Here is a 15339-nt window from a genome sequence, read left to right on the forward strand (position 1 = left end):
CTCTATGTATAACTGAAATGTGAATAGTTGCGAATCTATCTATTTTATTTTTTGGATTTTCAAATCGACTTTTTCCGAGAGGAGACCAAATTAAATAAATTAAAGCAACAGCGTGCTCCTTTGGGATTAGTGGAGAGCAAAAGTGAGTTAATTTGTTAGTTTATATTAAATTTTATATTGAATTAAGAGTATGAACATTTTTTTTCATTTGCCTTACTGTTTTCTACAGCATTCGCTCCTAAATGTGCAAAATGCAAGCATGCACTCACCTTTGCTCCCCGCTGTATATGACAAATTTGATATTTTCTCTGATACTCATAAAAATTTGTGCTCAAAAATGTTAAGAATAAGAATTTTTACACATGTTTACAATGTTATAATTTTGCAAAACATGATGCACTAAAAGCTAAGGGTCTCCTTTTTCTAGTTTTTGTCCTTTGTGTACACTTTGTTTTTAAACTGATTCTTTCTTTTTCGTGGCAATACTTATTACCAAAATGGTTTTGAAATTAAATTCTCTACTTACAGTTTTTAATTGAATGAATAAAAAATTAGTGAATAAGTATCCAGTGCTTTATTAATTATCAAATGCTATAATTATATTTCTGTTAAATTTTTAATTTGGACTAAAAAAAAAAATAATAACTATCCATGGATTGTGAAATTTCTCAGCATTTGAATTCACAGCTGAGGATGATGAAAGGTAGAATTTCTTTACAAATGCTGCAACTCATCGCCCAGAAGCGCATTTGTTGGTATTTCTTTGCTTTAGCCACCATTCGTAGTCATGCATTATAACTTTGCTCTTTACGGAATCGGCAAGTTTCTGCAAAAACTCATTACGATCTCTTAGCCAAATTCGTCCATATTCCATACCAAGGAGCCACGACATTCCAGACGGTACGTCCTAGATAGGAAATCCATCACTAAGGTAGACTGGCACACAAAAATCTTAAACTTACGCAAGTCTCAATAGTCGATACCATTACATGCCTCTGCGCCCGTAGAAGACCTTCTGTTTTCAAATTATCTTTTGGAAGACATATTTGCGATCGTGACCATTCCTTTGTCTTTTCTACTTTTGTCATTACCACTGTAAATTTTGGTCTGTCCCACGAGCTTAATAACCAAATTAACTTTAACTGGAAAAACTTTTTATAAAACGTCTTATACTTAACTGATTTTTAAAATAGTCACAATGATTTAAGATTCAAAACATTCTTTAATTTCATTTTTAAAAAACCAAGTGTAATAAGTGTAATACAAAGCATAATTAACTCATAATTTTATAATAGATTTTGAATTTTTACTGTCATCTTTAGGAAGCTAAATTGAAAGTTCTAATCAGTTCGAGCGATATTCAGACCCTACTTACTAAATTTTATATATCTTCAGATTTTTATGAGATTGAAGGTAAAAGGTAGTATGGCAGATCCCATAAAGGATACAGTAAGCTATCGAAGGCAACTTGTTTCAGCAGCTGTTAACATTTGTTAACCGAAATCTATTTTCCAATACAAATCAATGTAAAAAAAATTTATGCGTTTCAGCTTCATGAGTTTAGAATTTAATTTTAGAATTAATACATATCGGCCAAGGGTACAAGCATTAAAGTAGTTTATTTTGATTTTTAACCAACCCGTTAAATATTGTCGGAGTATATACTGACTCTGAGTTGTTGTTATATATTATATATATATATATATATATATATATATTTATGATATCCAATTCGATTTTTGATAAAACCCGTTGCTTTCACTACAAAAAGATATACTAAATTGCTATCGAATTACAAACGAAAATCGCATTTGTGCGAGCTTTAGTTAAATTCATCCAACATTTAATATTGTATATTGAAATCAAATCAAGGCTTTATACTATTTCAATTACAATTTTTAAAAATTATATATAACATTCTTTAAAAGTCTTTTCATATTGTTGCCAAACGTGTTCTTTCATCGATCTCCTTCTGAATGTACGTCAACAATTGGTTAATGCCGTATTGCTTTTTTTCTTCGGCCACAATGTGTGTGATAACATATTTGTTATCAACAATTTTGGTTACCGCTTTGCCAATAAGTGCTGGATCTACATTATCAAACGAATCTTTAGTGGGCAGAGTTTCTTCAATACATACTGGTCTCACTTTGCCGCCAATCTTCAGTGGCTGCACCAAATGTAGAATAACTGATTTTGTCTGGAGGTTGCTATAGTATTGGGGATCATATAATAAATATACTTTTTAGAAAAACAGTTTAGTATCTAAAAACGGACATTCGTTAAATCTAAATATCCAAATACGATTCGTATGCTAGTATATAATTTATATACATAGTATATAATTTATATATTCATCAATAGCCGTATTATAATTTAATGTATATATATTATCTGATAAGAATTGATAATTTTTGAAAAAAGCCAAGTCTCCCCTGTGCAACTAAATGTAGTACAATATTATTTATCTTATTCGATTTTTCACAATTTTCTGTAATCTTTCGATAAAACCAATAATGTAAGGTAAACATCTTCCCTATGTTGTTTTAGCTCCACCCTATTAGGGATCTACTTTCGAAATTATTTTTTCTACCGTAATTTCTATTAAATTTCTCTAGTCATTTTGTTCAGCTCTTGCCCCACTCTTCCTTTATATGCTTTTCATAATCTAGATTAGCGTTCAGCACGAAATAATGGGGGGAGCAACAACAAACTTTACAACACAAACAAACTTCGCAAAATTAAATAAAAAAGACATAGACTAAAAATTCAAAATTTTCATTAATTTTGAAATTTTGCCTACCACTTAACTAAACTACTTGACTTTTTCATTTTATGTACAAAATGCGATCAGCACAATCTTCTGTCGAAATTTATTTGTTGTTGTTGGTTCACGAGCAAGAGCAAGGGTCCACCGCTGATCTAGATTAATCAAACAGCTTTATCAGCCATGCTTAAACTATGTATATATACTGGGGCATACTGAAAACTATTTTTTATTATTATGATTGAATTTGGAATATATATGTACAGTGCGTCAGAAAAGTATTGGGAATCGCATCAAATAAATGGTTTGAATACTTTGCATAGAGCCTATCTCTTTAATAAGACGTTTCTTCAACAACGGCTAATACTTTTTTTAAAATTTAAAATAATAATTTTTCATTGTAATCTCATTTTGTAGAACTCAGTAATATCCAACATATGCTGCTAAATTATTGCTATTGGAATTTTAAAGCTGTGCCAATACTTTTTTGTTTAGGATTAGAATCTAATGCTGCGAAGTTTTCATATGATAAATATACGAGTGAGTTTAAATCAAATAAGAAAAAACATAACCAACAACTTACAAATACATTTCTGTGCAAAAAAAAAATTAGTTAATATAGCTGTACTTACGGTGGAATAGGCTCGACCTTCGAAACGTTGTGTATGGCGTATCCATGCTCTGCGTTCAGATCAAAGGCTGTGTTAAAATTGCCCTCCACAACGGAATAGTACAAATGAGTTTCCCTGACTTTGCTAAACATTTTGGTTGAAATGCAGTTAGTGGCAGTCAAGATAATATGTGGCGATAGAATAGTGCCCAAGCATTTGAATTTATAACGCTTGTAATCACTACGTTCGAATAGGCTTACAGTCCAAGGCTCCACATTTGGATGATGCGGCGACTGAATGCCACAAACAGGCTTGCATATGGGATTTTCGTCCTCTGTTGTCCACTCACCGTCCTCTTTGCAAATGTGTTTGCCAACTAGGCTTTGCCCATTGGACGGCACTTGGCTATAGCCAGGAGCGCATGTTACCGTTATGACTGTGGTTTGCTTAAACTGCTTCTGCGTAGGGTCAATGGGCTTATTGTTCAGCGTGGCATGCGTCAAGTACTGAATATGGCGAACCTCAGACTTTTGCATGCAGACACGCGAGATCTTTGGCCATTTATCTTTCCATTCGTTTCCAATGCATTTGTTTGTGTTGTTGTTGTTCTTGTCGTCGAACTCATAGCCGCTCTCGCAGTTCACTCTTACGACTGTCCTATCCGGCGTCGGCTGCAGCTCCCGGTAGTCAGAGAAGTAGTTGCTCAAGTACATGCCCGTGTGGAGCGGCAACGCACATGTTTGACTGGTTAACTCCCATGTAGTAGTTATTGCATATATTGGCACTTCATCTTCAAAAATCGTGGAGCTGGGAGGTAATAAATGTGGATCTTCCACTGGAGCACACTCTTCCTGCTTTGGAGCGCCAGCGCACAAGGCACTGTACTCATCACTGCTATCGAAGCAGTCTGCTTGCCGATTGCAAACCTTATCGATACTAATGCAGGCCCCATACTTGCACCGAAAGGCTCGTTTACCACATACGTTGAATGTACAGAACTCTGCTGATTCATCGGAGCCATCTTCGCAGTGCTTATGGCCATCACACAATTGACTCATCTTCACGCAGACGGGCTCACCCGTGCGAGGCTTACGGCACATGAAAGTGAATGGAGCACTGTTAAAAGCAAATCTAGTTAGTTAGGTGTGCTAGTTTTTTTATAAACATGTTGAACAACCTGCATCTGCCTTGCAGAGTACCCAATAGATCCACGTTCTCATCGAGCAACTTATTCTCATCACTGCCATCCCAGCAATCTGTCTTGTTGTCATTCACCGCAGATATATCAACGCAGCCGCCATAGTTGCAACGAAATCCAGGGCAAGTGGTATTAAAGCAGACTCCAAATCTTTCATCGTTGCCATTAGCGCAATCCTTAACACCGTTACATATCTTCCCTTTGTCAATAAATGAATTATTGCCGCAGTGGAACTTATCTGCTGGACAACTCGTCGTCAAACTGCCGGTAGCTGTAAACAGATGGTTTTAGTCGAAGGGGCACATGCTTACATACAAAAGCACATATAGACCTAGAGCTATAGTCCTTACCTAATCGAGTCCCCAATATTGTTGCGCATATAATTATAAAATGATGCCACATTTTAAAGCCAGATTCAGAGCTTGTTTAACTTGTTGATTTTTTTGCAAGTAAGCTGTAGAGCTTATCAGTGTATGTATATAAAATTTTAGAGCATACAATGTATATAACAACCTTTGAAGGTTTTTATAATTGCGGCTCAATGGATTGTTGAAAATTGTATGCTTGTGTGTATGTGTGAGCCGTGAGTGTGAGTTGCTCTTACATACATACGTAAATGTACACCTATAATTAGTTCTTTAATTTTAAATTAAATAAATAATTCACCTTTAAGTAACGTTTTAACAGACATACAATTCAGCACTCGCCTCTTCATCTATCTTGCTACAACTGATAATTTATACTATCGATGCTTAAGCTTGCAGAAAACTAATCGATTCTTCACTTTTGCTTGATCGCTACCTGCCAGTGTTGGCAGATTAGCTTATTTCAGGCTAGGTCAAGCTAATTTAAAATACATAGATTATCAAATTTGCATCTTATCTGATATCTATCAAAAACAAGTATTATTTTAGCTTATTTTTCCTCAGAAATTAGCTTAGATAACTGGCAGCACTGCTACAACACTGTAAGGCTATATACACCCGATTTCTGACAAGTTGAATTATTTAGTTTAGATTTTTCAGAATCCGATTTTAAATTGATTCGTATAGAAATGAGAAACAAGCATACGATCGTTGTGCATACAAAACTCAACAAAATGTTGATTAAAATAATGTAGGGAAAAAAAAAAATTTTTTTTCATATAAAAAGTACTTATTTGAACTATAAGACTATGTGTCATAGTTATAATGCACGATTTAGTTATTTTAATTAATGTGGTCCCTTTTTTTAATGCTGTTGCATTTATTAAAATAATTATGAGCTTTGCAAATATAAAGTTAATATATTCAAACTTAGGCCTGCCTGGAGAAAGGAGAAAACAAATGAAATTAAAATTATTAAAATTCTAAAGCTTGATTTGCTTAGTATATCAATTGACTTCAGAGATATGGATTCATATAGAAAAATTTTGTCATGTAGTCATCTATAAACTAAGCTCGGTAAACTTTTTACTACACTTTATGGCGTGTGCCAGGTCTCCATCTGCCTCTTACTCACAAATCTCTTGAATACATTTTACATTTATTTAATTTAAAATTGTTATATACCGGGTCACAAAACCGAATAAAATCTAATGTGTGGCTTCCTCCATCTTCTGTGCATTCTCATATTTATTAGTTTAAATTTTGTATTTTAAAGACATTAGCGTGATTAAAAATTTCTGTTTCTTTAATTAAATTTCTAATTTGCTTCAAATGCATGTTCACCGGAACTGTATTTTCCGATTCGTCCATAAAGTGCGTTAAACTAAATGTGTCGTCTACATTAACGACAAGCCCTTCGCCGAACTTAAAGTCCGTAGGATTAACCTTAGTATCCGGTGTTTTGTCTTTCAGGCATACTGGCCTTATGGTATCTCCAAACCTAAATGGCTTCACCAACTGAAGTATGGATGCTTGCCTGATAAGAGTTCATCAATCAGTTATAACAGATTAGTGATTATAACTTCAAATACTTACGGAACAAGAGAATGAACTTTAGAGACGTTATGCAATACATAGCTGTGCTCGTCATTCAGAGAAAACTCAACGTCAGATCTGCCCTCCACAATTGTGTAGCTTAAATGATTGTTTCTTTTAGTATCACGGATACAGCTCCGGGCGGTCAATATAAGATGAGCGGACAAAATTGTGCCCAGGCATATAAATTTATACAACGGCTGGGAGTCCATGCGTTGAAATATGCTTACAGTCCAGGGCGTCAGTTCAGAGTGATAAACGGAGGTAATGCCGCAAACAGGTTCGCAACTTGGATTAGCACGCTTAGTGGTCCACGTCCCATTGCCAACACAGTAGTGCTCACCAACTTCAACATTTTTCTCTGTACTTTTATAGCCGGGAGCACATGTAACTGTCAATGTTGCAGACTCTCTGAATTTATTTTGCGTACAGGCAATGGGAACGGTTTCTATGCATTGAGTGGAGTATTGAATGCTGCGTACTTCAGATTTTTGTGGGCACTCCCGATCGCAGCTTGGCATCTCTTTCCAGTTGCTTCCAACGCACGTGGTGATGGCTTTGCCAGAAAGTTGGTAACCCTCTTTACATCTTACTTCAATATAAGTACCCTCTGGAACCCTCTGTTTATTCTGAAGCGGATAATCTAGAAACAAATCCGATATTTCCATACCCGGTCCTAGCTCCACCCCGCAGCAGTCTACTTTCCATTCCGTTTCATTGCTTCTAATCTTCAGGCACATTATTTTATTCTCATCACTTTGATCGAAGCAGTCACTTTTATGATTGCAAGCCAAGTGCTTGTCAATGCAGCCACCATACTCGCATCGGAACGCATTGCTAGGACATGTGTTGAATGTACACAAGTCGGCCGTTTCATCTTTGCCATCAGCGCAATCCTGGTGACCATTGCACAGTTCACTGAGCTTCAAACACTTCTTGTCATACGGACATTCAAAAGCATACAAGTTACTACCAAGAGAGGGAGATATGAATTAGTAAGCGTTGTCTAATGACATCTTAGGAGCATACCTGCAGTCTCCGCGCATGCGTCTTACTAATTTAGACATTTCATCATCATCGGCAATCAAAAATGGATTCAAATCGCTTTCGTCCAGGCATTTCGATTGAGTCTCATTCAAAGCTAAGCTATCCACGCAGCCACCATAATTGCAACGGAATCCAGTGCAAGTTGTGTTAAAGCACGTGCCGAAGATTTCATCGCTGCCATCCTTACAATCTCTTATGCCATCACACACCCGATAATTGTAAATGCATCCCCCACTACATGCAAATTGAGTGTCATCGCATTTACCAGCTGGGACCGCAGCAACTGCAACATAATGAACAAAAATATCTTTGAAAACTGTGCAATAAATACTTTTGATGCTAACGTAAAATTAATTTAATTCTGAATAGCACACCATATGTTAGGATCTAGCTATCTTTACGGTTAAAGGGACCTGCCTGTAACTATTGCTTGAATTGCCAGACTAGCTCGTCTATCTGAATGGCACGGGTGTCCACCGTAACAATAATTTTTGTATCTATTAACTGCATATTTATAGGACTAAACTGCCCTTTGTTATCTCATGTGTTACTCAACCCATATCTTTCATCATTCACCAAGCATAGAGCTTATCAATATAAATGCTTAACTATTGTACATACTATCGTTCCAATCGATCTCTTTTTTATGATATCGATGTTAAAGCTTGCAGAAATCGAATCGATATTTCACTTTATTTGATCGCTACCTAGCAGTGTTGCCAGATTAGCTTATTTCAGGCTAGATATATGTATACGAATCAGATCGTAATACTACAAATTATATAATTACTTCTTCATTCTTTTAGGTTTTTCCTTATTTCTGTTTACTTACTTTTCCATTTTTTATAAAAAATATCAAAGTATATAATAGTCCACAGTGGGCATAACATATATCAAGGTTAAATCCAATCACAAATAAATTTCGGTTTTAAAAGCATAGACTTACCTAATTTATTTACACACAGCACAAAACATAGTATTTTAAATAACATAATGATTATTGTATTTATATTTCCACACGATCAAAGCCATCTGTTCTGGTCAAACAGAGATAAGCTAATGAGCAGCTTAATTTTTGTCATTAGGTTTCACCATTAGGCATGTTGTATGCTGAGTGGTTTCACTCATTCGCATATGTGTTTATAAATATATTTGTATAAGACTATAATATACATAAGCATTTCTTGATAATGCTTAATTTCTTGTAAAATTTGAGATTTAAAAAAAAATGGTATGAACATAAAATGTATGTATATATTCTTAATCAGCAAGACGAGCTGAGCTGATTGAGCGGCATAGCGACATATCTCCGCCGGTACTATTTTTGGGCGGAGAAAGTCCCTACCCCGATTAAGACATGTCTGCCAGCAAAGTTCATGTTAAATTTATTTCACAACTTCTTATTAATGTTCTTAACTGTTTTCGGAAAAGAATTGTAATTTTAGACACACGCAGGCTAATTAATGTTGAAGTGTTAACAAAACTGCGTGCTGACGCAGTTGGCGCTGGCCAGTGCTGCCAACTTAGCCTTTTACTGGCCAGATCTAGCAGTTTTGAATCGTACACAGCAGGGAAAATTGTCAGGTGGCGAAAATTCTGGATTTTTTTTGGAAATGCAAGCAGCCTTTTTCAATCTGCCCTTGATGACTAAAAAAAAAAGCTCGCGGACTATGTTTTTTGTGCAATTTTGCGCCTCATAACTAATATTTGTAAGGCGATGACTAAAAAAAAAAAAGATCGCAGACTTCACTTATCCGCATTTATACTCCAGCTTTTTTCTTTCTCCGAGTTAGCCTTTTTTACCCTTGCTTCCTGCCAGATCAAAAGTTGGCAGCACTGGTCCGCGCAGTAAATAGTTGAGGGAATTCTGACTGAAGATCAAAAATATTCAGTTGGATAGAAAGTGAAAAAATTTAATTTTATAAGCACTTACCGAATCGCATTTTGGAACTATTCAATTCAAAATATTTAAAGCAAAGTCTGTCGAAGTATGTTAAAAAATGAAGTTGCAGGACCTGTCCTCAAAAATAAATTAGCGTATGAGCTGCCTTCAGAACGTGTACATGCTCCTTCATATTCGGAAAAAAAGTCGGAAGAATGTATGTAAAATTGAACGCGTTAAAATTGGGCGCGGACAACTATTTTATACACTTTGACTAGAACACTCACACACATGAATGCTTAACAGCTTATGCGGCAGCAGGATGTTTTCACTGTAGCCTCGAAGATTGCCTGCTGCGACGGCAGCGACGTTGGTGCATCTCCGCTTTCAATATGGAAAACATAAATGTTAATATATCCGAAAATCGTTTTAAGATTTAGTTTTCAGAACATTAGGCTTGTATGTGCTGAATTTAAGACAAATATGTAAAATAGTACTCATTCTATTAGTAGAAAGTTTCTTCAAGCAAAAAAAAATGATTTAAATAGTGTTTGAGACTTTGCAAAAATTATTTAAGTAGTATTACAAACTGGCTCCGGAGAGCTCTTTAATTAAACTTGTTTTTCTATAATTTATTTATTTATTTTAATTGTAGCCTAGAATTAAATTCTATGGTACAAATTGGTATTGCCAGAGCAAAAAAGGCCTTCAGGCGTTTCTCTATAATATCTATTCCAATCAAAGTAATTTTTTGTATGACAAGCTAAAGGATAAGCATTAAGCTTACAGTTTCAATTATCAATGACAATTCGATAGCGATGAGTATTTCAAAAATATATATTAAGAATCAAAGAAACTAGTAGGGCTTTAACATATTGTATATACATATCTACCAGTTTCGACTTTATGACGACTACTTTGGATACTTACCTGTCAATAAAGCCGGCACAGGCAACGTCCGATTCAAGCACTGAAAAGTTCAGCAATCCGCCCATGGAAAAACATAGAAATGTTTCAAGGCGTTTCCTTGGGGCAGAAAGGCAAAGAAGTACAACAAACTTAAAGTCAATACACTACGACAAAAACAAAAACAAAAGAAAAAATAAATAGAGAGAAAAAGAAATGCATAAATAAATACCGAAAGACAAAATAAAGCAAAATCAAGTAGACGAAAAAGCATGAAACAGCCGCAAACTCAAGAGAAGCATAGAGTTTGATGAGAAGAAGAAGAAGAAGCAGCAGCGGTTGGAGGTAACTGGGGTAACAACAGTACGTTACGGTACGGCCAAACGTAAATCAAACAAAAATAAACAAAAATAAAACAAAGCAAAACAAATAAAATAAACAAAACTACGCAGAAGTAGCAACAGAAGTAGAAGCAGAAGCCCAAGCACAAGCACAGAAGGAAGCAGACGTCAACGACAGCAGAACAGCGATGGCAAACAAGGAGCAACAATAACAACAATGCCAACGAGCTTTGTTTACCGAACGAGCGGGGGGAGTAGAGAATGAAAGAAGCCAATGTAAGACACCTACACTCAAAATGAAACTGTATAAAACATTCAACCATGATGATGATGATGATTATGAAACAAACGATATATAAGAATATATATGTATGTATATATGCCGATGCTAAAACAAACATTTACGAATGTTCTCAACAAACTTTTTGGGACAACGTGAAAATAGATAAATGCAGCAGCAGCAGACATTTTAAAAGAGTGGGTGGAAGAGAGTGAGCGAGAGAGAGAGAGAGAGAGAGTGAGAGAAAGAGGGCAGCTCTCGACTACGCGAGTGGGATTTAAGTTTGAATTCCAGGCCAAACATACAAAACAAACTGCAACAAAGCAAAGCACACAACGCACACACACGCAACTCCATGTAAATACACAAACACACACATATACATACATATGTATGCAAATTTTGTGTGTTGTGTCTGCTCTACAAACAATGACGCTCACACACTTATACTCCCTCTCGCTCGCACTGCAAATTGTTGTTATGCCGTCTGTCCCCCCACCTTCCTCACCTTGTCGGTATGCGTAAATAAGCATTTTACTACAACACTGACGTCCTTGTTGTTGTTTTTAGTACTATTTGTTTACTTCAAAGCTCTGGCAACGTCGCTGCCACCGCCAACGTCGTCGTCGTCGTCGTCATCATCATCATCGACTGCTGCTTTGCTGTTGTTATTGTTACAGCGCTCATTAGTCGAATTCGCAGCAGCGCTCCTTGTTTTTTGTCCCTGTCTGTATGTGTTTATGTCTGCATGTGTGTGTGTTTGCATTTGTTTGTTTTAAAATTTTATTGTATTTCATTCAGAGCAAGAACAACAACACCAACAACCATGGCCTTGCTCAGTCGCGCCCGTTCCTATCCCCACCCACCACCACCAACACCACCACCCCCACCAACCACCATCCGCTTGGCTTGGCTTGGCCTTTGCCGATGCTTGTGGGTATTGCAAGCTGCCAGCTGGGCGTGGCACTTTGGACATTTTCATTTCATTTCTGTTCTGCTTAAAACAAAAACAAACAACAATTGGTTGACGTTCCGCTGACCACCCATAGCCAAATCCAAATCTCTCCCACACCCAACGACCCACGCAACATACATTTCTTTATGCTAAGTATACGGAACCTAGAAGCTTTCCAAACTGATTTTCATCCAATAACAACAAACGTAACATAAACAACTACAAGAAGCTTTAAATGTGCAAAACATTAGAGAACGTAAATATTCTATTTACAAATGTATTTTATTATCAAGGTTCAAACATTTTAACCCGGAACCTTAATTAAATTCATTACAAATACCTAGATATAATATTATTTATTTAATTTTATATTTTTATTTATTATTTACTTAAAGCGTGCTTGTCCTAAGTGATAGCGAAAATTCAAATTTTCAAAGACCTCATTTTTAGGTTTGACTAGGCCGGCGTAAAATTCAGATTAGCAGAACTCTTTAATTATTTAAAATTCCTTATCAAAAGCAATAATATAAAAATCTGTTTAAATTGAATAGATCAATTTGAAAATCAAACTAAATGATATTCAACTTATATAATGATTAAAATGATAAACAGCTCAATATGTTAGATGATTATTTCAAAGAGGAAACCATTCAACCTATCGAATCAAAATACGCATCAGAAAACTCAGCAACATTTTTAATAAGAATAGTAACTTGTTACTATTTATTGATAACCTTTTCAAAAACTTGTTGGCATAAAGTTTTTCCAAGCACTATATACACATTGATTGATTATTCATATATTTATGAGCAGGGAAGCAGTTAAACATACGTCCACTAGCTCTGAGTTCTTGAGGATCCTGTTAAGTCCAACAGCAGTATTCAATATTTTTTCGAAAGTAATTAGGGAAGGCAATGTAGTGTCCATAAAGAAATATTGACAGAAGTTACTAGTCTAGAATAAATAAAAATAAAATTGCGCATGAAACCGAAAAGGATATAACAGGTTATACTAGAAGCTATAAAAAACTTTCAGCATACTATCAGCCAATGGATAAAATGCAAACATTTTCATAAAATACTTTTCATGAGCCATTCAAGCTGGCGGAAATCGGGCGGCTTCTTACAGCTCAACGAAATAGAAATATATCTGCAATTTCTTTTCAGTGCGCTATGTTTCAGTCTTGAATTAAAGATATTACCAATATTTTGTGCCTTACGCAAATTTGGGTTGCTCCTACCTCCAAGGGAGAAAAATTTGCTGAAACTGTAACTTTTTGATACCGACACATAATATTAAGGTCCTGATTGAAGTTTGAGCGAAATCGTACCTACGAAAGGCTCTACGAACTGTTCCCACCAAAATTATGATTCTAAAATGAACCAAGATTCTGCGCAACTTAACATCAAAGTTGGTAAAACTTCAGAAATGCTTTACACAAAAGCAAATTTTTGGATTTTAAAATTTATTTTTACCGCTGATTTGCAAACTCCGATGTTTTTGCCCGATAAGATTATTTTATGCCAAATATTATAGTCCCATCCGATTATTACCATAACTAGGCCTGGCAAAATAAAATGTAGTTCAAAGGTCTTCTTCTCAAACTCCACACATAAAAATTCAATCTCCGTTTAAGAATCTTCTGCGCCTGCTAGTATGCAACATTTTTATGCCAGTTTATTTGTATTCGCTCCTGCAAGTCTCCACAGACTGATAGAAAGAGACAGCATATTGAACGTAATTATTAAACTAAATAAGCCAAGTGCTTTTATGTTCATTTTCATAGATACATATGTATACATTTATATTTGTAGCGAGTATGCAATTTTATTTGCTTTTGCATTGTACATTTAGCTAGAACAAGTTGCATTATTATTGGTCTTATTGTTTATTTGTTGAACTGCTCTTCATGTTGACATTGTTTTGACGAAAATACGTTTGTCGCATTTATTTACTTACCAATTTATTGTTGTTGTTTTTCTTTCTTTTCAGTCAACAACAACTAACACAACGCGGATCCCGCTTCCCACACTGCCCGCTATAGCCCTTTCGTGATGTTGTTCGCCGAGCTTTTGTGCATTCAGCAGTATTTTTATACGCTTTGTCATAATCTAAAAAGTGAAATGGGTATCTTAAAATTGTGCAATTGCATGTAACCCGGAAAAATATAAATCACACTCACATCAAATACCATTGGCAGTATTGAAGTCACAACTTTCCTTAAAAAGAGAAGCGGGCTAGCATCAATGAGAACGCAACTCTCCTGTGATAGTTAAAGTATATTAAAAAGACGGCTGTGCCAGCCTTAGCTGCATGCTTGTTTATTTTGCTAGAATTTTGCTTCAAATTAATGTTAAAGTAACTTACTTAAGACAGTACTAAGCTTATTAATCAATGAAAGTAGAGCGAAAAAAAAACTAATTTAAAACTCTGACTCATTCAATATTTTATTCTTTGACATCTCTTAAATTGAATAATAATAATGTTTTTTTCTTTTTTTGTGTTTCTTGAAATTAAATAGATAAGCAAATAATATTTCTATTTGCAGGAACCGTTATAAACAGTTTAGAAAATCACATTCAGTTTAAAGTTCCTTCAAAATGAATGCAAAGAAAGAAACTCTAAGGTTTTGACCACATCTATGAATTTATAGTCCAAAGTTTTATATCACAAAAATTTATTAATTTTCCTTTCCATCTTTTAAACTATTATTGTACGTTTATTTTAAATATTACTAACGAAATTTCAACTTCGGTTAAAGAATTATTCAAAATGGTATTATGAAATAGTAAAAACAAAAGTGTATTTTAGTTCAACTAAATTAAGAAGTAAGTAAAAGAGAGTATTCAATATTTTGTTACCTCACAGTCAATTTTTTCTCGACTTCTTCTTCGCCTTATGTTTGCCGCCCACTTTTTTGCTTACATTTCAGCTGTAAAGTTGTTAAAGTACAACTGTTAACAATAACAATGACATACAAATGGTAGCTAGACTTCAGACCCGAGTTAGTAAAGTGCAAACGCAGCTTACATATTAAAATTAATTAATTAAGCATTTTTTGCGCTGCAACAAATATAAAAAAAAACACGTGAGTTATTTGTGGGTGGCCTAACTGTTTTGGACTTAACCTTAATCGTTGTTGCTCGTGTTGCATGCATTACATACAATGTAAATTCAAGGGCTGTTAGCCAGAAGAGAGCCTTGAGCTCGTCAACATATGAATTCTTCTTCTTCGAATAGAGTAGGTCAATACACAATGCTTTGAGGTGGGTGCATTTTGTAGAAGGCGTACGAAATGATAATGCATCTCTCTATCTATCGGTGTAATCACAGAAATCCTTCGGATTGAACGCTGTAAAGTAGGCAAATGTTTCGCATCTTCAGCCTTTGA

General features: G+C 35.2%; 3 protein-coding genes across 3 annotated transcripts; all 3 read right to left on the reverse strand.

Annotated features, from left to right (window-relative positions):
- Window positions 1-559: 559 nt before the first annotated feature.
- LOC108604995 lies at window positions 560-1188 on the reverse strand. Its single transcript, XM_017994565.2, has 2 exons — window positions 963-1188; window positions 560-907 (listed from the first exon to the last, which is right to left on the reverse strand). Exons 1-2 carry the CDS (start codon window positions 1086-1088, stop codon window positions 731-733), a joined length of 303 nt encoding a protein of 100 aa, XP_017850054.2. The 5' UTR covers window positions 1089-1188; the 3' UTR covers window positions 560-730.
- Window positions 1189-1933: 745 nt separating this feature from the next.
- Window positions 1934-5259, reverse strand: LOC108601665 (maker573). Its single transcript, XM_017989570.1, has 4 exons — window positions 4927-5259; window positions 4556-4847; window positions 3400-4494; window positions 1934-2210 (listed from the first exon to the last, which is right to left on the reverse strand). Exons 1-4 carry the CDS (start codon window positions 4976-4978, stop codon window positions 1934-1936), a joined length of 1716 nt encoding a protein of 571 aa, XP_017845059.1. The 5' UTR covers window positions 4979-5259.
- Window positions 5260-6164: 905 nt separating this feature from the next.
- On the reverse strand, window positions 6165-8693 carry LOC108607871 (modular serine protease). The gene is made up of 4 exons (XM_017998966.2): window positions 8531-8693; window positions 7567-7867; window positions 6538-7506; window positions 6165-6478 (listed from the first exon to the last, which is right to left on the reverse strand). The coding sequence occupies exons 1-4, from the start codon at window positions 8574-8576 to the stop codon at window positions 6193-6195; spliced, it is 1602 nt and encodes a 533-aa protein (XP_017854455.2). The 5' UTR covers window positions 8577-8693; the 3' UTR covers window positions 6165-6192.
- Window positions 8694-15339: the final 6646 nt, after the last annotated feature.

Source organism: Drosophila busckii, unplaced genomic scaffold (assembly GCF_011750605.1).
Source record: "Drosophila busckii strain San Diego stock center, stock number 13000-0081.31 unplaced genomic scaffold, ASM1175060v1 chrUn_07, whole genome shotgun sequence".
In the NCBI taxonomy this organism is placed as follows: domain Eukaryota; kingdom Metazoa; phylum Arthropoda; class Insecta; order Diptera; family Drosophilidae; genus Drosophila; species Drosophila busckii.